We start from the raw sequence: 16,832 nt of genomic DNA, 5'->3' as shown, positions 1-16,832 counted from the left end.
TGTGTGTGTGTGTGTGTGTGTATGTGTGTGTGTGTGTTAAATATGAATTTAAAAAATTATATGGCCATATTTTTATCAAATGGTAAGAATTTTAACCTAACCAATTTTAACCTAATCGAAGCATGTGAGTGAGTGACTCAGTGGACTTTGGTTTTAATGAAACCCTATGTGGCACTGTGGACCAGGCAGGAGGCTGGCTGTAGCCACACACACTGCCCTGAAGGAATGATGATCTCGGGTGTGCTATAAGGTAGACAGGACAGAAGAGGCAGGGAAGGCTAACACCGAGTAGCCCAGAGTGAGCTGTTTCTAGATGGACTCTGAATAGCTCCCAAGCAGGCATTTCAGATGTGTTCAGTTTCTTTGCTGAGGCAAAGAGGAAGGGCTTATTTTCAGAGCTTCTAGTCCAGCGATTCTCAACCTTTTTAATGCTCCAACCCTTAAGTACAATTCCTCACGTGGTGAAGTCCAGCCATGAAATTCTTTCATCGCTACTATATACTACAATTTTGTTGCTGTTATGAACTATAATGTAAATACCTGACATTCGACACCCCCCCCCCAAGGGGTCAAGAGCTGCAGATAGAGAACCATTGTTTTGGACCATGGTTTGGCTGTTTTGTTCATGGCCCGTAGCAGCATGATACATCAAAGTAGGAGTGCGTGATAGAGCGAATCTGTTCCTCTTTACTGCTTCCTGTTCCTGCCCTTCTTGCCTCTCTGACTCTGGGACAGAGTGTGACTTAGGGTCATTTAAATGAGAAGTGAGACTAGATGAATTAGATGAAGTGTGGGATGAGAAGGCAGGGTGGAGGAGAGAATATTGGGAGGGATCACTCACTGACCCTAAAGACTCCTGAAAATGCCACGTGCAAACAGAATCTTGAAGCTTTCTAAAACACATGCATACTCACCCTGTAACAGGAAAACAGAGCCTCTCTTGGATACCATAGGGTACCAAATGAAAGACACAGCACGATAGTGGTGACACGACTTGAATTGCTGTGGTACTTGGGAGGCAGAGGCAGGTGGACCTCAGTTGGAGGCCAGCCTTGGTCTACAGAGTGGTCTTCAGACCAACCAAGGCCACTTAAGATCTTGTCTCAAAAATAAAAGGTCAAGCACCAGAAATAGGTTGCTTATTTTCCAGCTATTGGCCCATGGTGTTCTGTAGGCCCCAAACAGGCTACTGCCATCCTGTGGTTTACCTTCCAGAACTTGATGGCCAGACCCTTTTTTTTTTTAAGATTTTATTTATTCATTTTATATATGATGAGTACACTGTCGCTGTCTTCAGACACACCAGAAAAGTGCATTGGATCTCATTACAGATGGTTGTGAGCCACCATGTGGTTGCTGGGATTTGAACTCATGACCTCTGGAAAAGCAGTCAGTGCTACTAACTGCTGAGCCATCTCTCCAGCCCCCCTGGACCCTATTTTTGCAGATACTAAACACTTGTATCATAGGACATTGAAAAATCAAACTGGTACTAACCTAGAAGCTTCATTCCTATTGGCCAGCTTTCATACACACCTGGAGGAGAAAAGAAACCGACGGTCTTACCCAGATGTGAATTCTCTGAAATAGAAATTGAACAACCTGGCACAGACCCACCCGTGGAATGGTCATTATGGAAATAACCAACTCCTTTCCCATTTGAATTTAAGACCCACCCCACAAGATGAAATTCGTATCTGTCGCCATTGACATGGTAAATCATAGGCCCTACAAGAGAACTACTACTACCAATTGCTAAATGGACATAATATTAAATCAAGTCCTAATGGCTTATCACTATAGCCATGGATTATTGAGTCTCACGACCCTCACCAGAGAAGCTTCTTCTGTAGTAGATGGGAATTGACATGGAGACTCACCACTGGTCATTACGCACAGAAGAAGGGACTTCAGAGTGTGCAGGTCTAATGGGATGTCTATATTGTATACACAGAGACCTCTCCTAAAGTGCTGGGATCATCATCGAAAGGGGAGTGTAAAGGTTGTAGAAGCCAGAGGCAGTAGAGGGCTATTGCAAGACCGTGTTTTCTGGTCACAGCAGGGCTAGTGCACATACGAATTCACAGCAGTTGTGATTTGCCTGCGTAAGACCTCCTGAGATGAAACCAGACAAAATCTCATAGAGGAGGGAGGTCATGAGGTCCCCCCCATTGCTGAGGAGTTAGGTGGCAATTGATGTCTCCTAGGAGAGGGAGAGGCAGTTCCTCTCAGGGACACACCCTCCGAAAGTCTGCCCATGCTCAGTAGATGCCCCTACACCCGTGCACATATTGGCAGCATGAAGTGGACCCAACCGATTAAAAAATCAGACAAGTGAAATTTAGAGGGGAGAGTACTGGGGAGGAGAGGTAGCAGAACAATTAGAGGGAAGGGATGGGGAATAAACTTGACTAAAACACATTAATTTGATGTATATGAACACCCTGTCGCCAACACACCAGAAGAGGGCATCAGATCCCATTACAGATGATTGCGAGTCACTGTGTAGTTGCTGGGAATTGAACTCAGGACCTCTGGAAGAGCAGCCAGTGCTTTTAAACACTGAGCCATCTCTCTGCCCCAACTAAAACACATTTTATGTGTTTAAGAAATACTCGGGGGGGGGGGGGGAGGATTTAGCTCAGTGGTAGAGCACTTGCCTAGCAAGCACAAGGCCCTGGGTTCGGTCCCCAGCTTCGAAGGAAAAAAAAAATACTCAAGGGGCTGGAGAGATGGCTCAGAGGTTAAGAGCACACTGACTGACTGCTCTTCCAGAGGTCCTGAGTTTAATTCCCAGCAAGTACCACAGCCATCTGTAATGAGATCTGATGCCCTCATCTGGTGTGTCTGAAGAAAGTGACAGTGTACTCACATACATAAAATAAATAAATCAATCCTTAAAAAAAATAAAAAGTGAGGCTGGGGCTGTACTTGCCCAGCATGCGTGAGACCTCGGTTAATCCCCAGTGTTGCTAGAACAACAAAGTCACATGACGGCTCTCTGAATTACAGATAGAATAAGGTGCTATTGTGTGTGCCTACATTGTAATGAAAGTCTCAGTTGGAACCTGTGGAGGACCTCATTTCATCTAAGGTTCCAGCTTCCTGAGACCAAGGTTGCAATTCTGAGTTACAGCACACAGCTCAGCGTGAGTGTGGCCCCTGGTTTGGCCTCTAGCACCAATATAAAATAAATAAAATAAAAACCCCTACCTTTCTTACCTAAAGTTCAAGAAACAATGACCAAGGGACCAAGGCATGGACTTTGACATTTCAAGGAAGGCGGTGGTGGCTCAAGCCTTTAATCCCAGCACCAGGGAGGCAGAGGCAGATGGATCTCTAAGGCTAGCCTGGCCTACAGAGTGAGTTCCAGGACAATCCAGGCTACACAGAAGCCCTCTCTCAGCGGGGGAGAAAAAAGACTTTGACGTTTCATTCTCAGGATATAGTAAAGAAATGGCTGATGGGTAGTGTCAGCCATGTACACTGTAAATGTGGAGAGTGAATGTAATGATGTGTAGGACTGGGTCAGGCGCCTTCGCTCCCGCGAATGTGGAATGTATACGTAAGTATAGTAAAGATGCCTAGGACAGCAGCCGAAAGGGAAACCTGTCAGCGAACCTCGCCGCTCAAAGAGAAGATAGTTAAACGTACGTATGCTTCACGATGTCAGTGAACCAAGAAGACGTTTAAATCTCCAGAGTCCTACCTATAAACGTAGCAGACTGTGCTAGGGGTGCAGCTCAATGGTGCAGAGCTCAAATAGAAAGCTCTGGGTTCAAGCCCCAACACTGAAAAACAAAAAACAGTAAAGCCAAACCGATTAGTCTGCAATCGCTTGGCTATAGAGAGAGCCTTATGAGGCCAAAGCTCCATTGGTGCCATTGAGAGGCAGGATGCGTAGTGGCACAGGCCTTTAAACCCAGCTCTCCGGAGGCTGAGGCAGGTGACGCTCTGAGTCCAGCCTGGTCTACAGATTGAGTTCCAGGACAGCCATGGCTACACAGAGAAATAAGTCTCACAAAAGAGAAGTGGTGGAAATTTTAAGAGGTGGATCCCAACAGGAAGTTTCCAGTCTCTGGGGGGCATGCCCTTGGAAAGGATTGTGGGACTCTGGCCTTTTCTGTTTCTCTCTGACCTTGAGACGAGCAGTTCTGGTCTACAAAGTGCCATCATGCTACACTGTGCTACTCCAGGTCCCAAAGCCGCCAACTGAGCATGTGCTGGAACAGTCTTTGTAAGCTGATTATGTCAGGCGTTTGGTCACAGCGCCCGAAAGCTACCAGATAACCTCAGAAGACATGAAGGAGTCAACCTTTTAAGCCAGTTAATGAGGAGAAATATGAGCAGACGTTTCCTTGCTTCCCGGACCTCCTGCCTTCCGTGTGTGTGTGTGTGTGTGTGTGTGTGTGTGTGTGTGTGTGTGTACGTGTATGCGCGCGCGCCCGTACGCACATATGCGTGCACGTTCATGCTAATATAAACGGATGTTGTGAAGTCTTACTTTCTAAGTATTCAACAAGTCAATAAGCAGGAATAATGGGTTCAATATTACTGTTTCCACTTCCTAATGAATTTAGAATTGAGGTATAGAGTTTAGGAGACAAGAAGTAACCAGATAGGAGATCCATATTAAATATTAAAAAAACAAAATCGTCATCATCATCATCATTATCATCATCATCATCATCGTCGTCGTCCCACTCCCTGTGAAATCGATTCTCTCCAAAGTAAAGGGAGCACAAGATGGCTCACTGAGTAAGGGTGCTTGCAGCCAAGTCTGATGGACTGAATTTGATCCCTCAAACCCACATAGTGGGAAGAGAGCACAAATTTCAGTAAGTAGTCCTAACATGTGTGCCACTGAGGCAGAGCTTGCCCACACATACACACAAAGGTACATACACAAACGGATAAGGAAGGACAGAAAGAAAATAAGCCTTTGGTGAGTTTCTGAACAGGACGGTTTTTAAAGAAAAATCAGTCCTGGGAGCTCAGTAAAAGGATTCTAGCATGAGAGACATTTGGCAAAACCGAAATGGAACTGCAGGAGAGTCTGCACAGAAAACAATGGGGAGACTGTGATCAAAGAGTAAAGGGGAGGGTAAAAAACAAGTAAGCCAGGCTAGAGTGGTGCACTCCTTTCACTCTCCGTGAGTTCGAGGCCAGCCTGGTCTACACAGTAAGTTCCAGGACAGCCAGAGCTACACAAGGAACACTGTCCCGGAATAAACCTTGTCTTCAAAAAATAAAATAAAAAAGCAAAGGTGGGTGTTAGTGTACACATATTCACAAACAGAAGATTACTAAGCTAAGTAAAGCTAAAGAAGTAGTCAGAAAAGGCTACATTGTATGACTTGAGGGGAAGTGAGGAGGTTGTCAGGTTGTCAGGCATGGCGGCAGCCGCGTCTTTAATCCCAACACAAAGAAACTTTACTCCCAACACCCAGAAGAATCTGTGAATTCCAGGCCCGCCTGAGCTACATAGTGAGACTGCCTCAAACTCACTCACTCACTCACTCACTCACTCACTCTCACTCACTCTACAGGCCGAGGACAACCCTATTCTAAGAAAGAAAAATACATTATCAATATGCCACAAGTGGACAATTCCACACCCAGGGTAGACTGCACACACACTAATAACGGTGTATAAAGTTACACTCAGCTACACAGATAGGATATACACGAAAAGTCAATGAATTCTGCCCTTCAGATGTATGCAGATATTCTCAAACCCCAGAGAATTCTGGGCCCAGGTATTCCCGATGAGGGAGAGAGGTGACCTGCATTTTCTTGTTCCGCTATCCCACACAGGAGTGATGTCTCTCTCCGTCTTACGTCTTCTGCACTTTCACCACATTTATTCCTGAAAAGTTAGGTGATAATGGAAAAACTGGAAAGTGTTTATTGTCATTTTTGGGGGGCACATTCACCTTCTAATAACAATGACTCATTGCGTGTGCTGGGGAGACAGATGCTAATCCTCGCCTTCGAGAGCTTTTGTGTTTTGAGAACGCGGACACACTCTGGATGCACTCTGTCTCGGACTGTGATCCCAGTGGATTGGGACTGGGGATGAGGACTACGGCTCCGCTGACCTACAATACAAGAGAGCCGGAGATTCCCAGCACCCCCAGGGAAACGAATGGATTAAGAGTGCAGCAGAGTGGATAAAGAAAGTCTTCCGGGACCATCTTAGACGACGGTAGCTCGGGTGGGGCGTGGCAGAAGACCGAGCAGAGAGATTGCGAGCGTATTTTGGAAGGAGGACAGTCAGGGTGTTCATGAATGTGTTTGTTGTTTGTAGGTGGGTGGGGTCAGGACAGAAAGAAGTGAGCAATGCTTCTAGCACCGGATGATGGAATAGAAACCATTTAGCGAGAGGGCCATCCAAAGCCACTGCCCAATGCAAAGCCGCAGACAATGAGACTCTGCTCAGAAGTGCTGTTTTTTTGTGCGCAGAGCAGCTCCGTAGCCCACCTCAGAGCTCTAGAGCTTTTGCTTTTACCTCATAGAACTGCATAGACGGCTTACCCAGGGAAGGTGCTCACGGGACAATCTGAGCACAGTGTATCCATTGGAGATGTCAGCCAAGGTCCTTCCTAGGGATCACTGTGCCGGATCAAGATATTGAGTACACTCTGTGCATGGCAGAAGTTTAGCCTTCCCTTAATTAAGTTCAACCCATTTGGCTTTAATCCCCATACAATTACAGCAAGCTTTTGTTTCTACACTGTAACCAAAGATCAACTCAACCACAGCTCGGGCAAGGGCTTAATACACCGATCGTTAGCTTCGCGGACTGTCATCAGGCAGTCCATTTTGCAACGGCAGTTTGAGAGCCAGGAGGAAAAGAAAAACATTTTAAAATCTCTGCAGCAGTTTCAGGAAGAAGAGATTTGTTTCTCTGGGGGAGAATGTCACAGAGGTGACGTGCCAGAGGACGTTGGGTCTCACTAGGAGTCGGCAAAGTGGTTATGGGTAAACAGGGGGAGGGCTGGAGACAAGAAGGTTTGTCAGAGTGGCTTGCCAGAGCAGTGGGCTGTGAAGGGAACAAGGTCACTTTAGCATGAGGTGTTTCGAGGTGGCGCTTGAACGTGCAGTGTTACCACGCAGGTCAGCTCGCACAGGTTAGCCAGTAGCACTGTGTCAGACAGACCCTTCTTACTGCAGGAGACACAAAGATGTGCGTGGCTGAGGGGACTGTAACGTGTTCTGTTCATTCTGAATCTCTCCTACACATCTGTACTGCTGCAGGGTTTTCCTCTTCCTTGAAGCAGTGGCCCTCAGACTTCCTGGTCCTGCTGTCTTAAGAGTCTTGGTGACTTTAGAGTTCAGGTAGGTCCCCACGCTATGACTTCTCCTTCCTTTGCCATCGCCAGCTTGAGCAGACGATTTAGCCAGGGTCAGGCCCACATATGCTCACCTAATAAGTGACTTGCCCCAAGGACATGAGTGAGTTGGAGAATCCCTCGAAAGGTCCTAGGAGCATGAATCCAACTTTCCCAGCAGGCAGAGCGTTCTGAGAAACCCAGGAAGAGATGAAACGGCAGCCGGGGACTAAGCTGGTCCGGCATGGGGAGGCTCATGGTCATGGCAGTCATGCAGTGAGGAAGGCATCTTGTGGAGGCTGGGTCATTTGATTCTGAGTTAGCCTTTTTCTGTGAGAGATGAGAAGGACTGTGTGTGTGTGTGTGTGTGTGTGTGTGCGCGCGCACGTGTGTGTAATGCTGGGTATCAAATACATGAACACTCATATGAGACGTACTCTATCAGTGTGCTACATCTCCAGTTTTGGGTTTTGAGGCTGGCTGTTCCTGGGGTTCTTCACTGCCAATCTGGAAACAAGAGAACTTAGCATCATGTATATTTTTATTTAATTTATTTATTGAGGCAGTGCTCACTACGTAGAGCAGGCTGGCCTGTGTGTTTGCCACCACACCCGCCTTATATATACTTACTTTATAAGGATTAAACCAAACAGGTTTATGTCAGCATAAACTTTACTTTGTCCTGTTGTTGGTCATAGGGATGTCGTGGGCATGCACACAGGGTATGCATGGGACAGGGAGGTGACTCTTCTACTGGATTTACAACAGATTCGTTGTAAATGACCAGATGGGTGCCTTTCACAGGCGAGGTACACATTTAGCCTTCTGAGGTCAAGGATGAAACTGTAGGAAGCTGGGAAAGAAAAGGAGTCATTCTTTTCTCAACAGGATAGCAGGTTCAGGACCACGAGTCCCTTCTGGTCTTTGGCGCCTCCAACCCGGCTAACTTTCAGTCATTCACTAATTGAAGGGTGTTGTGCCCGTGGTAATCCAAAGTGGGGAGTTATTTTTTAGTGTGCTCCATTTGGCTTTGGAGTGAGTGCTTTGCATGCTGTACGGTGGCAGATTTATTACCCTGTGCATTACACTGACATCACTTACACTTGGAGGACTCCGGCCAGTGAGACACAGTAGTGCAATGAGAAAGACCCAGCCTTGGCTCACAGGGAGGAAGAGTCATCTGCCCATCAAGGAAGGATCAGTCTATGTCAGTAGACAAAACCATTATCTCTCTTTGGTCTAATGTTCCCAGAGTTGTTACGTCACTTATACCCAGAACACACCAGCAGGGGGCTCTGCTTGTGGTATCTGCTGTGGGACACAGACTTATAGGGATTATGTCACTTTAAGAAGGGAAGGCGGAAACTTGGGGCTTGTTAATTTCAAAGCAGGGGTTTTCATTTTGCTCACTCTTGTTACCCCAGAGCCAGGACAGCGCATACTCTGCGCTCAGTCCTTTTGGTTCACTATTCGAGTAGCAGTGGAGGAATAGCCCAGGGGATTGCTAAGGCAGAGGGAGCACTTTTGATGTCTGTGCTGGGAAGGCAGGTTTCCTTAAGGAAGGAAAGTATAGGCCCCGTAGGATGACTCAGCCAGTAAGGGCTCCTTACTGCCTAGCCTGATGATCCTCCATTCTTAGAACCTACAAGGTGGAAAGAGAGACCAGATATCTTGCAAGTTGTTCTCAAACACACAAATAAACACAACAACAACAACAACAAATTAAAGGAAGGGAGTGTAGAAAAAAGGGAGAAGGTTGACGAGCGATCCGTGCATCTAGGGGTCAGAAAGGATTACGGAAGTTTTAGAAAAGAAAAATCCAGAAAAAATGGGATGTGCAGTCAGTATGTGATGCTGCAAACAGTTGGGGAAAGACTCTGAGGACCTGCAAGCTTTTCTCTGGGCACAGGCCACTGTCAGAGGCTCCAACAGCGAAGAAGAGGCTGCTACTGTCCCCAGGAGGGGACATGACACACGGGGAAGGCATGGTCTTACAGCAGGTGGCTACGGTTTTGGAGGGACAATAACGGAGACACGGGTATCTGGTAAGATGACTGATCGTAGAGAAAGGTGCAGGGGAGAGAGATTAAAAATTGTGTAAGATGTGGTGGAGAGAGGGCCAGTATCAAAGGGTCGGGCTGAAGGGCAGTGCTCCAGGAGAAAGAGCCACCTGTGACAAAGAGGAAAAGCCAGCCAGAACTTTGTGGTGCTTCTATTCGGGGTTCTGGGGGGAGAGGAGGAGCTTCCCGGGGACATGGCGGAAGGCGGGACCGGCCGCAACAGGTGTGCGGGCGCCCGTGCTGGCTGGATGACGGGGCGGGGCGACCAGGAGGCCACACCCTGAAACTACCTGCGCGGGGAGGAAGGATGAGATCGGGAGCCTCCGCCGCCGGCCGGGCGCGCTGGGCCTGCCCCGGAACTTGGCTCGTGCCTCCCCTCACACCCTTCGTTCCTCGTGTCCCCAGCACCCCGCGGGTCATGGTAGTCGGTTGCCGGCAGAGACCACGCGTCTGAGACCGGCGATCGGGCCGCCGAGACCATGGGGAACAATCGGGGCCGCAAGGCCGGAGGGGGCTCGCAGGACTTCGGCGCCGGACTCAAGTACAACTCCCGGCTAGAGGTGAGCGAGCGCTGGGGACCCGGGACCGGGCGTTCACAGTCCCGATCCGCGCGCACCGTCACCTGCGCCGGGCCCTCGGTTTCGCCCGAGCTCCGCTCTATGGCCCGTGGGTGGCCGGAGCTCGGGTGCACAGGTGGAATTTCCTGTTCGGTGGGTGCCTGGCCGCTGGTGGCAGGGCGGGGCCGGTCGGACCTCGGCCACCGAGGAGGCGGGAAGCCCTAGGGCCCCGAGGCGTCCTGCGTCTTGCCCCCTCTCTTCTTCCGGTGGCTGGAAAAAGAGGACCTCCGATGGGGGCCCCCATTGATCTGGGCAATCAGTGCTCTGAGTGGGTGACCTGGGCTATAGCAAGGACAAGTTGGAGACTTGTCTGTCCTTGGCCTCTGCAGAAACTCCTTTTAGTCTTCCTGGTAAAAGGCATTTTGGATCTTTTGTAAGGGGTAAACTCAGAGCAGAGCTTTGTCCACAGAGTGTGGAGCCGAGGGCTTGTTGGCCCTTCAGAAGGTGGCTGTCTGGGAAGTGGTGAAGCCTCTGTCCTGAGCTTTCTGGAAGAAGCCTTCAGTAAATGGGAAGCAGAAGCATGAGAAGTCTCTTGAAAGACCTCAAGAAGTATTTCACTTTATAGTGCACAGAGGGAAGAGGGCGTTAGTTACCTTACTAAAGACAGGACGGAGTGGTGGTGGTGCAGTGCTCTGGTGGGACTAGCGGCCAGGCATTTTTCTGAACCGCAGCAAGAGGTTGGTGAGCGAGGCTTGTTGCCATCTCTGGCAGAGGCAGTTTCCTGGAGCCGAGCTCGCTTCCCCTTCCGCCACTTTTTTCATGCGCTCCTTCTCTGGTGACTTGGAGAAAAGCAGATCTCCGGACCGCGAGCCGCGACTCTGTTGCCTTCACTTTTCACCGCTTGTAGCCAGAGTCCCCACAACCTGCGCTTCTGTCCTGATGCCACCTGCTGCTGCCCTTCTCTTTCTTTCTGTAATTGGGGTGTTTGTGAGTTCTTAGTAATTGCTTACTTGGCGCTCGTGCTTCCTCAGCAGGTAGCCTGTTGTTTGATGTTTGGTCTTCAGGGCGACTTTTCTTTCATTCTCAGTTTGCCCTTCCTGACTTCCCTTTCGAAAAACTGATGCTGATACTGAAAGTGGGTTCTCTGGTGGTTGAACTCAGTCTCCTGCTTAGGCTACCTACCTCCCGGGCTGGGCGCACAGTTTCTCCCCGACGGGATCCAGGGTGGGGCTCACCGCTCTGGTCCCTGGGCTCCTGTTAGATTCCTATTCACCAGTAACTCCACTTTGCCTTCCCCCTAGGTCCTCATTCATCTTGTCCCCATCCCTTGGGTTGCTCCTACTCACTTCTGCTGGTTTCGTTCCCCTGCTTGGTTCACTCTTTTCTCCAGTTTGGTTGCCCGACCCCTGTATCAGTGTTGGGCCAGGCACTCACTGCCCAAAGGGGATGTGTTTGGTTCATTTAAGGAACTTAGTCTTTTGGGACATGTGAACAGACGCACACACAAAGTTCGACACGATGCAATGTGTCTTCAAAGAGAAGGCACAGCTCACGTTCGTAGCAAGTGTGCCTTCCACCCTAGACTTCAGTGTTCGTGGTTGCACCACCCAGGAGGGTCTGTTTACAATTGGGGTCTGCAAATCTGTCTTGACGCTTTCTCTGACCAGTCTGTGTAGCTGCTGCCTCTTGGGTGGCTTCTGTCACAGAGACTGGGGTCATGCTGGGTTCCGGGGGCACCACTACACAGCTTTTGGGTTGTGACTTGTCTGCCTTCTTCCCAAGGTTGATTATGCTGGCCCCTCATGGCTCCCAAAGAGGGCAGGAGTTATGCATATGGTAATGATTTCCTTAGGTAAGACAGTGTTCTCTACAATAGTGAGACAGACTGGGCACTTATAGATGCTGTGGGCCAATATTAGGTGTTTAGGGGCTAGGCCTTTCAGCCTTGAATGTTTAGAGTCATCTGCTAATTGCTCAAACATTCACCCTTTCATTCAGTCACTTATTTGCATAACAGGTATTTACTAAGTACCCATTGACCAAGCACCTGTCAGGTACTGAGAAGGATCCCAGTCCCAGTCCCTGCCTTCTGGGTCACCATGGGTAGAATGGACAAGCACAGAGTGGGCATTTAGAAGGATATCTGTTTAGCCCAAGCTGGTGGCCAGGGCAGATGAATTGCAGGCATCTGTGATGTAGTAACAAGGGAGGGAGGACAACATGGAGCCAAGACCCAGGGCCACGACTGCCCAACCAGGTGATCTGAGATGTTATCCAATCCCAGTAAACCTGTGTTCCCAGCTAGGAAATGGAGTAGCGTGTGTGACCCCGGTTTATTCCTAGGATTTAAAGAAGTACTCTTTGCTTAGGAAACCTTTGTAAATCCATAGTGGTTTTTAATCAAACAATCAGGGTTTTTTGTTTGTTTGTTTGTTATTTTGAGTTTAAAAGGCCCTGAGACCAATAAGAAAGTGACATTTTTGGGGGTGCAAATTGGGGGCAATCTCTGCCTTAGGTGGGTTCCTGACTTTGCAGAAGCCCTGGGCTGCCTGGCTGAGCACAGGGCAATGATCCATTCATAGAGGGTTTGCTGGGGAGCCACACCCCCAGCCATCTGCAGTGTAGACCATCTTGTTGAGCCTTTCACTTTACCCTGTCTCCAGCTTCTGTGAAGAAGACCCCCCTTTTTTTATTTTGACAAGAAATGAGTGGCCTACTGACCCTGATTTCCTCAGATTCTTTTCTTCTCTCAGCAGGCAAAGTGCACCTGTAGAAACCTCTAAGTACTGGGTGCTGGGTGACAGACACTCGGGAGGCAGCGGGCAGTGGGAGTGTTGTGTGGGTGAGGAACAGCAGGTGCTGTCAGGTCCTGCTGTCCTCACTTAGGAGTCCGGAAAGCTGAGGCAGAGGAAGAAAGCACTAAACTTTTAAGAATTGCTTCTATGTGCCTGAACCTTCTGTTCCCAGAGGACTTGCTTAGGGCCACCTGTGGCTAAGGTGCTATTATCACAGGCTACGGAAGGAGAATCCATCTTGCTTCCTCTCTCTCCTGGTCTCTGTGGACAGTGGCCTCGGAGTGCTGCGGTCTCGGAGTTCCCCTGGTGTCTGTTTGTTCCCTAGTGTGTGGTTCTACCCAGGCTGTTGGCTCTTCTCTCCTAAATCATGAAGTGTGTTCTTGAAATGGGAGAGAGAACCGGACAGAGTCTGGAGAGAGGCCAGGTCTTAAAGATGTTAGCTGGCTCCCCGTGGTGACCACAGGGCAGGACCATGTGCAGCGCTAGCTTTTGCTGCTAGTACTTGGTGGCTTACCCTATCATCTCAGAGGTCACGATGTTCCTCTGTATCCAAGGGGGATTGCTTCCTGGATTTCGGAATCTAAAGTGTTCGTGTTCCTTCGGTAAGGCAACATGGTAGGGCCCTGATTGGATTCACAGTAGAGAGACATTCTGAACACTTTGTCATTAGGCGGTCTGGTCAGTATGTAAGCTGACATGTTGTAGCCTGCCACGTACTGGAGCTGTATGTGTGTGTGTTGTATGTGATGGTTTTTGGTTTGTGGAGTGTGACTATTCATAAATAATTCAAACAGCCCTCACGCACTTCAGGTCATCTCTAAATATAATACAACGTAAACAGTCGTTATATTAGAGACAAACGAGTGTCTCTACCTGTTCCCTGCAGATGCAGTTTTTATTTAATCATTTAGTAATTATTTCTATTTGCTGGTAGTTGTTTGTGGTGCTAATGATTAAGCCCAGACCTTTGTGCACTGACTCTGAGCAATCCTCGGGTTCTGTGTAGCCCTGGCTGTCCTGGGACTCGCTCTGTAGACCGGGCTGGCCTCGAACTCACAGAGATCTGCCTGCCTCTGCCTCCCAAGTGCTGGAATGGAAGGTGTGTGCCATCACCGCCCTGCCCGTCAGACAAGTTTTCCAGAGTCGGGTTCATACTGAAAGTGCCTCCAGGTCTTTCTGTTTTGCTCTTTCTGCCTGAGGTTTTCCCAGAGGGTTTTGTGACTGTTATCTAACTGGTCGGAATCTCAGATCCCTCTGTCTGTCTGGGGTCCCTGCTAGGTTATGTGATTATCACGATGGTGATGAGGGGAAAGGTGGAGGTTTCCTCTTCTACCCTTGCCTCAGTAAGTAGCTTCAGTCCGTTGTTGACTGGCTGCAGCGTTGACGGGGAGAGACTAGAAGCATAGTTTACTCTGGGGCCCAAAGGCCTTGTGTAAACTGCCCAAAGACAGTGGGAGGTAAAGATTTCAGACCTTGATCTGTGTGACTTCAAAGCCCATGAGCTTAACCACAATGCTATTATAAAACGGGGTTCCAAAGACAGGGGTGATTGATGCGTGTCCCCAGCAAATCCCAGAACACATCATTAGGGCGTTTCGAGCACATAAAAAAAAAGAAGAAGAAGAAGAGGTGATCACCAGGCGCCAGCCCAGTGCACCTAAGTCATCGCACTCCAAACCTGTCTGGTTTTCCTTTTGATGGCTGAGGTAGCCGGGAGACCAGGAGCACAGCAGGGTGATCGCAACGTGGCTTTCAACAAAATGTGCCTTCATTTATTATGTGCACCATTAAATATCATGGCACTATTTTAAACTGAAAAGCAATTCACCCAAGTCAGCCTCGTGCCAGCCCTCAGCTGGTGTGGGAATGTTACCATGTAGTGCACAAGTCTGGCAAAGGCATAGCATTGAACCTGTCTCTGGGCCTCATGGAGGACTGGGGACTGGCAGTCTTAAGGTCTGGTAGGTTTGCGAATGATTACGCAGTATGCTAAGGAGTCCCTCTGAGTGGTGACCTTTGGGGTGCCCCGCATTTCCCTCTGGGTGTTGTGCCTTTTCCTCTTTAGTGACGATTCCGACGGGACATTCAGACTTGGGACATTGGCCTCTTGGCTTCTGGAGACAGCAGTAAGCCGGGAGAGAAAGGCCGATGCCACTGATGGTTTAGCAATGACTCAGACGGAGCTAGCTGGCCCTCTGGGTGGATTGTCGAAACAGAACGTGTCCATCTGGGTCTGGAGGAAAGACTGCCCGCATGACACCATTCTCACAGATGGAAACAGAAACCACCTCCCTCCCTGGCTCAGGGTGAGGAGCTCACCCCACCCCAGTGCATCCAGAGTTTTGAGGTGACAGTGATTTTACCACAGACAGAGCTTGTCATTTGTCCAGTGGCTGTCCCCAGTCTAAGGTGCGAGTTGGTTTGTTTTTTCGATCCCTCTTGCACCATATTTATCCAGATGGGTTAAAGAATATTTGTGAGGACCAGTGAAGTAGCTCAGCAAAACCAGCCAAACCAGCCATAGTTTTATCCCTGAAACTCACAAAAGCTCTACATGTAATGGCTATATCTGTAATCCTAGCATTCCTCCTGTGAGATGGGATGGAGAGATAGAAAAGTTGCCCAGGAGCTAGAAAGACAGCCAACCCCCACGTATCACATAGCAGAAAGCCCTCAGAGTAACACATAACAGAAAGCCCTCAACATAACACATAGCAGAAAGCCCTCAACATAACACATAGCAGAAAGACCTCAGAGTAACACATAGCAGAAAGAAAAAAAAAAAAAAGAAAAGAAAAGAAAGCAAGATCCTGTCAAAGTAAGGTAGAAGGAAAGAACGGACCCTTGAAGTTATACTCTCTCTCTAACTTCCTCACACACCTGCACCGTAGCACAGGTGCATCCACACACACACCATACACCCCGCACTAATAAGGAAAAAAATAAAATATTAGAAGGCTAAGAAAGTTTAGTATACATTCAAAGAAAATATGCTCAACCCGGATACACAGTGTTTTTATTCTATTGCTCTAATTAGATGTGTCCTGTTTATTTTATGTATGGGTGTTTCATTAGTAAGTATGTATGTGTAATGTGTGCAGGCTGAATGCCTACGGAGAGCAGAGGGCAGCACTGGAATTACAGATGGTTGTGAGCCACCATGAGGGTGCTGGATGTTGAATCCCGGTCCTCTGTAAGGGCAATAGGTGCTCTTAACCGCTGAGCCATCTCTCCAGCCAGTCAGAATATATATATGTGAGTCCACTGTAGCTGTCTTCAGACACACCAGAAAGAGGGCATCGGATCCCATTACAGATGGTTGTGAGCCACCATGTGGTTGCTGGGAATTGAACTCAGGACCTCTGGAACATCAGTCAGTGCTCTGAACTGCTGAGCCATCTCTCCAGCCCCTAGTCAGTCAGAATTTTTAAATGAGAGGAAGTGCTCTGGCAAGTGGCTGCTGTTTATGCGAGTTCCGTCTCTCCCTCCTTCCCTCTCTCTGTTTTTGTTTGTTTGTCTGTTTTCAAGATGGTCTCACTCTGGAGATCTGACTGTCCTGGATCTCACGATGTAGACCAGGCTGGCCTTGAACTCACAGACACCGCCCACCTCTGCCTCCACAGTGCTGGATAGTTAAACAAACCTCTTAAGGTTTCTTTGTGATGACAAAAGTTAGGGAGGGGTTTAAAGTCAAGAGTATAGAAAAAAGATGAGAAGGTGAATTTTTTTTTTCTGGAATTCGTTCGCCAGGGTAATGATTTAAAATTTTAAAAATGATTTTCATCTACATGTATGTGTGTGTGTGTGCATCCCTGTGTATATAGACACGTATGTGCAGGTGTTCTCAGAGGCAGAAGAGGGCATCAGATACTCTGGAGTTATGGGTGCTTGTGAGCCACCCCGTGTGGGTCTCACCAGTGAGCCATCTCTCCAGCCCCTGTTCCCTGAGGTTTTGATCCTGTAAGTAACGCTATGGCCCCAATTTTTTTTTTAATTTTTAAAATTTTTCTGGGGAGACACTATGAAAAGCATACACATGGAGGTCATTTATGGGAGTCAGTTCTCTCCTACCACATGGGTACCAGG

At 48.5% G+C, this 16,832-nt stretch overlaps 1 protein-coding gene across 2 annotated transcripts in view; it reads left to right on the top strand.

Moving 5' to 3' along the window:
- The first annotated feature begins 9,560 nt into the window (after positions 1-9,560).
- Positions 9,561-16,832, top strand: part of St14 (ST14 transmembrane serine protease matriptase) — a 40,888-nt gene continuing 33,616 nt past the window's right edge. The window contains exons 1-2 of one of the 2 annotated variants that reach the window (XM_039080660.2): positions 9,561-9,617; positions 9,800-9,954. In XM_039080660.2, the coding sequence (XP_038936588.1) occupies positions 9,874-9,954 (81 nt within the window). In that variant the 5' untranslated portion in view covers positions 9,561-9,617; positions 9,800-9,873. 2 annotated transcript variants of the gene reach the window in all.

This window comes from Rattus norvegicus, chromosome 8, assembly GCF_036323735.1.
Source record: "Rattus norvegicus strain BN/NHsdMcwi chromosome 8, GRCr8, whole genome shotgun sequence".
NCBI classification, from domain to species: domain Eukaryota; kingdom Metazoa; phylum Chordata; class Mammalia; order Rodentia; family Muridae; genus Rattus; species Rattus norvegicus.
The sequence above is the reverse complement of the archived record's forward strand: the minus strand, read 5'-3'. Positions and strand labels throughout refer to the sequence as shown.